General features: G+C 63.5%; 1 protein-coding gene across 2 annotated transcripts; it reads left to right on the top strand.

The window, feature by feature from the left end:
• Positions 1–1218: 1218 nt before the first annotated feature.
• MFGE8 (milk fat globule EGF and factor V/VIII domain containing) lies at positions 1219–9502 on the top strand. Of its 2 annotated transcripts, none has more exons than XM_027466129.3 (10): positions 1219–1401; positions 3344–3469; positions 3682–3807; positions 4062–4175; positions 4269–4450; positions 4684–4839; positions 5569–5713; positions 6702–6886; positions 7819–7974; positions 8089–9502. In XM_027466129.3, exons 1-10 carry the CDS (start codon positions 1329–1331, stop codon positions 8230–8232), a joined length of 1407 nt encoding a protein of 468 aa, XP_027321930.1. In that variant the 5' UTR covers positions 1219–1328; the 3' UTR covers positions 8233–9502. The 2 variants fall into 2 exon arrangements, with proteins under 2 accessions (XP_027321930.1, XP_027321929.1); XM_027466128.3 differs by having other exon boundaries at positions 1236–1401; positions 6684–6886.
• The last annotated feature ends 633 nt before the right edge of the window (positions 9503–10135 follow it).

Raw genomic sequence — 10135 nt, forward strand, 5'->3', positions numbered from 1 at the left:
GTGAAGCGCTCGCTGGCGTTTCCATCAATAACTGATGGAAATTCCACCGCTGAGCTTGGCCGTGAGAGACGTGTGTGCTGCCTGCCTCCCTCACGCCCCGGTGCTCCGGGGAGACGTTCAAGGGGTTTATTTAGGAGGGTGGGCGAGCTCCCTGTGCGTGGGGCAGCGCTTGGCTGCACCTCACAACCTCACAGGAGGCACGGGCACCGCTGTATCCAAGGGATGGGGATGGAGCAGGGATGGAAAACGAGGTGGAACGGCTGATCAAAGGGCACGGCACGTGTCCGGGCTGCTGAGCTCGCTGCCGGCTGAGCTTGCCGTGTTGCCAGAGCCAGAAATGGAGCAAGACTCGGGAAGAGTCAACATGTAAGGGTGGGCAGCAGCAGGGCTATCTGCAGCAGATCAGTTAATGCTAAAGCAGAGGGTTTTGCAAGAGGAGATAAGGTCAACTTCATGGTTAGGGGGGTAGGAGTAGATTTCCAGTGCGGAGGCAAATGATCCTGCATATTTTTACTGTGTGGTTTCCTGTACCCTCTTCAGAAGTGTTTGCTGCTGAATATGAATTCAGCCTGAGCGTGCTTGAGCCCCACAGTTTCTGCCTTCCAGGGCAGAGCTCCCCACGTGGCACCAGCTCCGGAGAGCACGGCTGGGCTTCTCCAGCACGGCCTCCCCTGGGCTGCGGGCTGGACAACACTCAAAGAGGGTCTTGTTCGTGGCTGAGCCAACAGACGTGTGGTGCTGTGCTCTGGGGCTGCCCCAGCCTGGCTGCAGGCTGCTCTGGAGGAAACCGGGCTCCTCGGGTTGATGTGTGCGCGGTGCTGTGGGGTGTGCCCGGAGCTCCAACGTGCCCTGGGGGAGCGCACCCAGGGAGGAGCCCACCCAGGGAGAGAAAATGGAGCCTGAGCAGGCAGGCTGTGTGCTGAGAGTGCTCCCTGTGCACCCTGAGCGTGCACCCCATGCACCCTGAGCGTGCACCCTGTGCCAAGTGTGCCCCCCACACACCCTACGCGCGCCCCCCCTGCCCCATCAGCGCGCCCCCACCCCCCCGGCGCGCACACCCCAAGCGCGCTCATTAGCGCCTCGCTTCCTGCTTACTAATTAACCACCTCCAGCTTTGAAGCCGGCCCTGTGGGCAGCGGCGGCAGGGCTCGGAGGGGCCGTGCCGTGCCGGGCCGGTCCCACCCCGGGGGCGGGCGGCGGAGCACGTGAGACCGAACCGAGCCGTGCCGAGCCGTGCGGGGCCACCCCGAGCCACTCCCCGCCCCGAGCCCCGCGGCGGAGCGGAGCAGGAGCGCAGCAGCTCGGCTCGGCACGGCTCGGCACGGAGCATGGAGCCAGCAAGGCGGTGGCGAGCGCTGCTCCTCTTGGGGCTGGGGCTCTCGCTGCTGCTGGTGGTGGCCGGTGAGTGCCGGGGGTGCCGGGGGTGCGCGCAGCCCCCGCAGGAGCGCAGGGGCCGGGTGGGACGAGCTCGGGGCCGCGGCTCGCTGCTGGCTGCCAAGCCGAGCCGAGCTGGGCCGTGCCGTGCTTTGGGGCTGAGATAAGCGGGTAAACAGCTTCCCTGGGAGCGGCCGGCACGGCACGGCACCGGGCGGCGTGGGGAGAGGCAGCTCCCTCTGGGTCACCGTGGGGTGGGTGACCCCTAAGGGTTACAGTGGGGTGGGTGACCCCAAAAGGGTGACTCCAAAAGGGTGACTCCAAAAGGGTGATCCAAAACAGCTGGCCCCAAAAGGTGACCCCAAAGGGACGGGGGTGAGCAGGGAGCAGGGGAGCGAAGCCCATGCGCAGGAGGGCGCCCGCTCAGCCCTCCCCAGGCAGCCCTGACCTGACCCCCCCCCAGCCCCGCCGGTTTTCGGAGGATGTTATTTTTGCCTTCCGGCCAGCCTGTGGGCTCACATAAGCAAACATTTCCAAAAGCGGTGCCTGAGCTTCGTTGCCTTGGTTCCTGGCTGTCCAACCCGGGACAGCTCCGTCCTTGACCCGAGAGGTCTGTGTGTGGGGAGGATGGAGATGCTGACCCGCTCCTCCACCAGCCCTGAAACTTCCCAAAAAGTAGGAGCATCCAAAACTTTTTGCAGCACTGGAAAATGTGAGCGGCGTGGCGTGCCTTGCTGCTGGGCCAGGGGCTGGCCGGCGACACCCGCCACCTGAGGAATTATTCCTGGGAGGGGATGAAAGAGAATCTGCTCCCTCAGAATAAATCAAGTATACATCCAGCACCGGGACCCCTCCCGTCCCAGCCCTGGGAAGATATGCAGGGAATTTTACGCCGCTCACTCTTTCTCCTGCAGTGTCCCACCCCAGAAACTCCCCTGGCAGAGTGGCGTGTGCAAGGGTGCTGGGGTGCACACATCCACTGGCACGCGGTGCTGCAGGAGGCAGCAGCTCCTGCTGCTCAACACAGGGAGCTCTGTGCGCGGGGGATCCTTGGGACGAGGCTGCTGGATGTGCCCAGGTCCTGCGGAGGAGTGCGGGGCGAAGGCATCCCCAGGGAGCAGCCTGTGCAGGAGCCCTCTCCTCCCGCGCCGTAGCTCATGGCAGCGCATTGATGGAGCATGAGGTCATGCAGAGCTGGCTGGGCAGCACCTTGAACCGGTGCCCGAGGTTTTCTGCCTCCCGAGGGAGGCTAAGGGAGCTCCAGCATCTTTTTGGAAACCCTCGTGGGACGCCAGGCCTTGCCTGGCCTGCCTGCTGCTGCTGCTGCCTCCCCTGCAGTCGCTGAGCATGGGGAAGAATAGGATTACCCCGGAGCAGCCCTGCTATTAAAAGGCTAATGAGTAGGAGCTCGCTGAGTAGTAGCTTAGGCTAATGAGAGCCTTGCTGCTTGGTGTGGGTCCAGGCAGCAAGCCCACGGCTCGGTACCTTCCACCTTCTCCGGGGCATGCAGGCAGTGGGGGTTACTGCTGGGTCTCCGCCTCGGTTCCAGCTTTGCTCTGGCTGGAGCGTGGCACCGAGCAACGTGCCACACTTGAAAAAGTGCCTGTGCTTGGCTTGGGGCTCTCAAGGTTTTCAGGCAGGTCCGTGGGAATCCCGTCGAGGTTTATGGAGAGCGTTGCCACCCCGCAGCTGTTTGGGCAGGGTAAATTGGGGGTGGGAGGAATTTCCCCGAGGCCGTGCGGCACCCTGCGCTTCCTCCTCTCCAGTCTCCAGCGGCTGTGAGCTCAGGCACGTGGCTCCCCCTACGATCATTTTTTTTGTTTGTAAATACTTAACTTTGGTTAGCAAAGCCCAGCAGGGTGACCAGCCCCATTCTCTGGGCGCTGGGCTGACCTTCGGGCTCTGTCCAACCACTTTTTTTCCGTGCGCTTTGTTGATGGCTCACGGTGACATGTGGCTTTGCTGGCAGGTGACTTCTGCAACGTCAACCACTGTCAGAACGGGGGCACCTGCCTGACCGGCATCAACGAGGCCCCCTTCTTCTGCATCTGCCCTGAAGGCTTTGTGGGGATCGACTGCAACGAGACAGAGAAAGGTGGGGCTCAGGGAGGGACCCGAGTCCCCGTCGCAGGGGCTCTGTGAGGTGCAGGGGACCAGGCACCCGCAGGAGCCTGGCACCGTGCCCTCCTCGTGGCCCTGTGCCTCCAGCCCTGTTGCACCCTCTGGCTGGGAAAACACAGAGGATGCTCTTATTTCCCCCCCTGTGTCCATATAACATCCCTTTTTACCTCCTTTCCCCTTCCCCAGGCCCCTGCCACCCTAACCCTTGCCACAACAACGGCGAGTGCCAGTTGGTCCCAAACCGAGGGGACGTCTTCACCGACTACATCTGCAAGTGCCCCGCGGGGTACGACGGGGTGCACTGCCAGAACAGTGAGTACAGCAGGCTGGGGGCCGGGGGGGCTGGAGGTGGCAGCTCAGGCACCCCTGGACCTGCTCCCAGGGGGACGTGGTGACCCCGGCGATGTGCCGGGGGCTGCCCCAAAGCTCAGCAGGGACACGGCTTGGAGGAGAGCTCCAGCCTGTGCCAGCAGGTCTGCAGGAGCCTTGCTCTGCAGATACCTCTCTCCTTTCTTCCTGGGGCTGGTTTTGGGGTCACCTCCTGAGCCTCTTCTCCTCTGTCCTAGACAAGAACGAGTGCTCCTCCCAGCCCTGCAAAAACGGAGGCACCTGCCTGGACCTGGATGGCGACTACACCTGCAAGTGCCCTTCTCCCTTCTTCGGGAGGTCCTGCCATGTCCGTAAGTCCCCGGCACCCCTTGTCCCCAGACAGGAGGCAGACGGGCTCCTGGTTCTGCTGCCTGGTCACGTATGGCCCCTCTCCGTGCCCCCAGGCTGTGCCGTTCCCCTGGGCATGGAAGGAGGAGCCATCTCTGACGCGCAGCTCTCAGCCTCCTCCGTGCACTACGGCTTCCTCGGCCTCCAGCGCTGGGGGCCGGAGCTCGCCCGCCTCAACAACCACGGCATCGTCAACGCCTGGACCTCCAGCAACTACGACAAGAGCCCCTGGATCCAGGTACCCGTGGGGGGAGCGGCGAGCAGCCCCGTCAGCTGCTGGGGTTGAGCACGGTGCCACCCGGGACACCGCGTGGGCACCTGGCGTGGTGACGTCCCCTCCTCTGCCCACACCTGGCCCAGGGGATGCAGGGCTTTAGCACCGAGGAAACTACGGTGCCCAGCTGCTCCTGGGTGGTGCTGTGGGGGCAGAACTCTCACACCCCGCTGTATTCACCCTCTTGCTGCTCCCAGGCCAACCTGCTGAGGAAGATGAGGCTGAGCGGCATCGTCACGCAGGGCGCTCGCCGCGTGGGCAAGTCGGAGTACATCCGCGCCTACAAAGTGGCCTACAGCCTGGACGGCAGGGAGTTCACCTTCTGCAAGGACGAGAAGCAGGACACGGACAAGGTGGGCTGGGCGGTGGGGCTGTGTGCCCCGTCCTGAGCTCGGGGGAGTGCTCCCGAGCCGGGTCACAGCCACATCGGAGACCCTGGGCAGTTCGGGAGTGCTCTCCAGCTCTGTAATTGACCATAATGAGCACGCCCGAAGAAGCAGGGCTGATTTATTCAGGTCATTCAGATAACATCTCTGTAGTTAATGTGCTCCAGAGGATGTGGGCACAGCCTGGAAGTGCCAGCAAATAACTTGCGTGGCTCTGGGCTGAGCGTGAGCCCACCGCGTATCTCGGTCTGGAGGCACTGAGTGCAGCCCCTTTTTTAGGGGAAATGCCTCCTGGTTGTTTTATTTTTTTTTTGTGCACCCGGGGACAGGCTGGGAATATCTGCCTCACTTTCAACAAAGCAAAGTTTATCTCATCTGCACAGTGCTGGAAAAAAAAAAAAAAAGCGTGGAAGCGTGACCTGACAGCACGCCGCCCCTCTGCTTGTGGGGCAGATGCGGTGATTTGGGGAGCGCAGCTGCAGGGACTGGGGGCAGCTCCGTGCGCACGAAGCACGGGGCATCACGTGGCAGTGCTGAGAGCACTGGGGCTGCTGCCAACCCCTGCGCTCCTTGGGGCACGATCGAACTGCTCGAGTTCTCCTGGTTCACGGGGACAGACGCCGAGGTCTGTCCGTCTGGCGGGCAAGGGCTTTTCGGGGGGTGCTGGGGTGCCCACCTCCTCCTGCTTTTTTCCAGGTTTTCCAGGGGAACGTGGATTATGGCACCATGCAGACCAACCTGCTGGACCCTCCCATCACGGCCCAGTTCATCCGCATCTACCCCGTGGTGTGCCGCCGCGCCTGCACGCTGCGCTTCGAGCTCATCGGCTGCGAGATGAACGGTAAATTCCTGCCCTGAGCCGTGGGGAGGGGGCTCTGCCTGCGCTCCGGGTGCTGGGCTGGGGCTGTCCCCTCCCCAGAGACCACGGGGCTGGCCGGGGGGTGTCAGTCTGGACCCACTGTTGACGTCTCGCCTCGCCAGGCTGACCCCGTGGTCACTGTAGGGGACGTAGGACAGGGCGTCCCCCCTCGTACCCGTCCTCATCCCTACTTGGCCAGCCAGCGCTTGTTTTTCTCCTCCTGTCTCGTGATGCCTGGAAATCCCCACGGGAGCTTTTTGGGAGCGCGGGCTGTTAATCCCATCAGCTCAGCCGGGCAGAGCTGCGTTCTCACGCTGCTAACACCTTCCCAAGCTGTCCCAGCTCATGGCTGTTTTTTTTTATTGTTCCCCATCCAATCCCTGACCCGGCTGCTTTTCCTGCCGGAGAGCTTGAAAAGCTCCCGAAGATCAAAGTCCTGTGGGAAACGTGACTGATGATTAGCCGGAGCCCTCGGCTTTCCCTTCTCCTCCCCGCATTCCTGCCCTGCTGCACGTCCTTGGCAGTGCCTGGCACAGCCCCGAGCGGGGCTGGGGCCGCATCCTGCCCCTACCCAGCTGCGGTGCCAGCTGTGAACTCAGCGCTGAGCCGTCCTCGTGCCGCGCTGTGCTGCGGGGCTGTCCACACATCCCTGCAGCAGGAGGCACTGTGAGGCAGGGAATGGCTCGGCACCGAAAATACCGCCCTGGCTGCGGCCGGGAGCGTGGGCGAGCTGCAAGCCCTGCACCTCCCCGGTGCCGTCCCGTGTCCCCGGTGCCGTCCCGTGTCCGTGGTGCTGTCCCATGTCCCCGGCGCCGTCCCGTGCCCAACTCTGCTCTCCATGTCTCTGGGATGTGCCCGCCGGCCCCGGGGGGCTCTGCCGGCTGCGGTGGGGATGCTGGTGGTGCTTTGGACTCTTTCCCTCTCACCGCCTGCATAAACCGTTGTGTTACAGTGTATTTCAACACGGCAGGTTGCTCGGAGCCTCTGGGCATGAAATCCCACCAGATCTCTGACCAGCAGATCACAGCCTCCAGCGTCTTCAAGACGTGGGGGATCGACGCCTTCACCTGGCACCCCCACTACGCCCGCCTGGACAAGACGGGCAAGACCAACGCCTGGACGGCGCTGCACAACGGGCAGGCCGAGTGGCTGCAGGTGGGTCTGCCTGCCCCAGCCTCTGCCTCGGGGCTGGGGGGGGCCCAAAGTAACCCCCCCAGGGCCCTGACCCCCCTGCGGACCCCGGCTCCTCAGCCCCAGCTCCTCCTCCCTTCCGTTGCGCAGGACAGCTCAGGTCTGCGTTTCCATTCCCAGCCTGGAATGGGAACAAATAGTTTTGAAATTTCCTTCTCGGTTTCCTCTCCTCCGCTGTTTTTATACTCCTCACATGATTCCGTGACATAATAGGACAGAGCAGTTTAGATATTTGTCCCATTTTTGCTTTTATTTGGGAAATGATTAAAAGCAGCTGCTCCTCGGCCCTAAATCAAGCAGCTGGTGGGGATGCCTCCTGATGGGGTCGCGGTGACACGCAGCCTTGGGCTGCCACGCTGACGGCTGGGCGTTTGTGTACGTGCAGATTTACATCTACACTCATGTATAAATACGCAGGTACGTATGGCTGGTACTGGCCTGAAGGAACATAAAATAGGAGCTCAATTCAGGAGGCTGTCAGCTCGTTAGCTGCGTTGCCCCACGCTGTGCCAACCAGGAACCATCTCGCTCAGCCCAAATGTCAGACCGCAGCGAGCTGCGTGTTTCCCCAGCCAGAATCTCCTTCTGCTGGAAATGCATCTCCACTGGGGCTTCTTTATTTTATTTTATTTTATTTTTTTTTTTTTTTGCCTGGAGAGCTTTGCCATCCTTCCCACCCCGACCTTTTCAGCAAACGGTGCGGAGGGGGCTCAGCTATGTCACCACAGCGTTTTCTGAGCTGCTCTGCCACCGGGGAAGGGGTTGAGTGGTGCTCTCTGTGCTCTGGACCCCCGGGATCTGTGGGATGCCCTGGGTGGGAGCTCTGCTGCCCCAGCAGGGCTGTGCCAACCCCGCTGGGGTGCCCGACCCAACCCAACCCAACCTCTCTGTGCCAGATCGACCTCGGGGACCCCAAGAAGGTGACGGGCATCATCACACAAGGCGCCCGTGATTTCGGCCACATCCAGTATGTGGCAGCCTACAAAGTGGCCTACAGTGACAACGGCACCTCCTGGACCCTGTACCGGGACAGCCAGACCAACAGCACCAAGGTGAGGGGTGGCGAGCTCCGGGGGGCTCGGGGACACCTCGGGGTGGGCCGGGGTGGCACGGGGGAGGTTCAGGCTGGTAACGGGGTGCTCACCTCCACCTTTTCCCCCTCCCAGATCTTCCACGGCAACAGCGACAACTACTCGCACAAGAAGAACGTCTTCGACGTGCCCTTCTACGCCCGCTTCGTGCGCGTCCTGCCCGTGGCCTGGCACAACCGCATCACGCTGCGCCTCGAGCTGCTGGGCTGCGACGAGTAGGGGCCGGGGCAGAGCAACCAGAGGGGGCTGCCCTGCCCTGCCCGCCCCCGCGCACCTCCCGCTCCAAACCTCAAGCCTCCCTCTCCCCCTTCTTCCCCCAAATTCGGAGGCGCTGCCTTTCTGCCCCGGCTGGATGGGGCTGGGGCTGCGGCACTGCACTTTACGGGGCTGTCGCGGGTGGGATGTGGGGATGGGCCCTGCTCTTTTGCCCCGTGAGCTGGGAACGAGGGCCCCTTCTGAGACCAGGGCTTGGCTGTAGGACCCCCGCCAACCCTGGAGCCAACTTCTCTGCCCCTTTTTGCTTCTGCTTCCAGCAGCGAGGCTCCAGCCAGCAGCAGCGCCGTGCCAGAGCTCAGGGCTTGGCTGTTTTTGGAGGGACCCAAACCAGCCCCCGCCGCCCCTCCTGCTCCCTGCACAGCTGCACGCAGGGGCTGCAACCCCTCAGCTGGGTCCCCTGTCCCTTTTGCAAGGCCCCGAGTCCCCTTGCGGGTGGTGTCAGTGCCGCATAGTGCGAGGGGAGTGATGAGAGGGGGGAGAGGCTGCTCCTATCACAAAGTGCCGCGTCTCCTTCGCCGGCAGCTCTGCCCCCAGGTCTGGCTTTTTGGCAGCCGAGAGCCCTCCCCGGCCCCCCAGTGAGGCTGTTTTTTTTCCCCAAGGGAGCAAACCCAGGGGTGTGCGGGTGGTGGGGGCACCCTGCCCTCCTAACGGGGGAAAGTCTTGGGAATTTTCTCTCCCCTTTGATCGCGGTCCCAGGGTGCCAGCACCAGCCTCCTCCAAACCTTCAGCAGTGCCACCGTCCCCTCTTACTGGGGGGGCTGCAGGTCCCTTGCCCCCAGAGCCAGGCGGTGGCTGCCCTCTGCAGTGGGTCGAGGAGCTGGGCTGTGGCCAGGGGGTGCCAGGAGGAGCAGCAGCAGGCGCTGGCTGAACAACCCGAGTGCAGCGGGCAGACAGCCCCATCCCTGACCCTTTTTATAACCTGATTTTTCCCTTCGTGTGCTGGCGGGGAGCCTCTCAATGCCGGAGCAGCCGGGAATGGCAGTAGGAGAGAGGCGAGGGCTGGCACTGCCAGGCAGGAGCGTGGCTGGGGGCTGGGGGGCACCTTGGGACCGTGTCCCCGTGGGCAGTACCGGTGGCGATGCCGTCCCCGTGTGCTGGGAGGGGAAGCGGCCGCGGGGCCGGGCTGGCGTGGAAAGCACCGAGGGGACCTGGCCGGTCTGGGGGTGGCCCTGCTGGGGTGTCACTGACAGTATTAAAACCAGCTGAAACTTCAGGCCGTGTGCTCGCTGCTTTGCCATACGGCTGCAGGAAGGCGGAGGGGCCCTGGGGTGCCAGGGCTGCACGCATCCTTCCCACGGCCCCCACCCCTCCCGGCTGCTGCAGCCCGGTGCTCGCAGCTGGCCCAGAGTAATGGGACGGGATGGGATGGGATGGGACATGGGGAGGGGAAGCGGCTCTCAGCACCCCACACCCTGCCTGTCCTCCTTTGGCTCTGCTCCTGGAGCAAATCCCCCAAGGTGGAGCGAGAGTTTTGGCCGGGGCTGGGGCCGGCCGAGCTCCCGGGGAGTGCGGGGTGGAGGCTGCTGGATGGGGACCCTGGGCCCACCGGGGGAGGCAGCGGGGTGTTGGGGTGGAGCAGCTGTGCTCCCTTCCAGGGGTTTCTGCCCCGCTGGGAAGGGACCCCAAGGCTGGCACAAATGGCCCTGGTGCCACCCGTGTCCCCGCAGCTCCTGAGCTCTCCGCAGCCCTGGCTGCTCGGTGACAAACCGGAGCTGGGGGGGGGGACACGCTGAGCTCTGCTCCCATCCAGCCGTGCCCCCCTTATCACCGGGAAGCTGCGGCAGAGATAAGGGCAGCCTGCTCCCAGGCAGGCCCAGACAGCTGGGGGAGGCTGTGCGGGGAGGAC

Source organism: Anas platyrhynchos, chromosome 11, assembly GCF_047663525.1.
Source record: "Anas platyrhynchos isolate ZD024472 breed Pekin duck chromosome 11, IASCAAS_PekinDuck_T2T, whole genome shotgun sequence".
NCBI lineage: Eukaryota > Metazoa > Chordata > Aves > Anseriformes > Anatidae > Anas > Anas platyrhynchos.

Coding starts and splice junctions, on each gene's coding strand:
- MFGE8 (XM_027466128.3), top strand. CDS start 1,329: ATGGAGCCAGCAAGGCGGTGGCGAGCGCTGCTCCTCTTGGGGCTGGGG. Junction 5,714..6,683: donor CATCGGCTGCGAGATGAACG/GTAAATTCCTGC, acceptor GTTGTGTTACAG/TGTATTTCAACACGGCAGGT. Junction 6,887..7,818: donor GGCAGGCCGAGTGGCTGCAG/GTGGGTCTGCCT, acceptor TCTCTGTGCCAG/ATCGACCTCGGGGACCCCAA.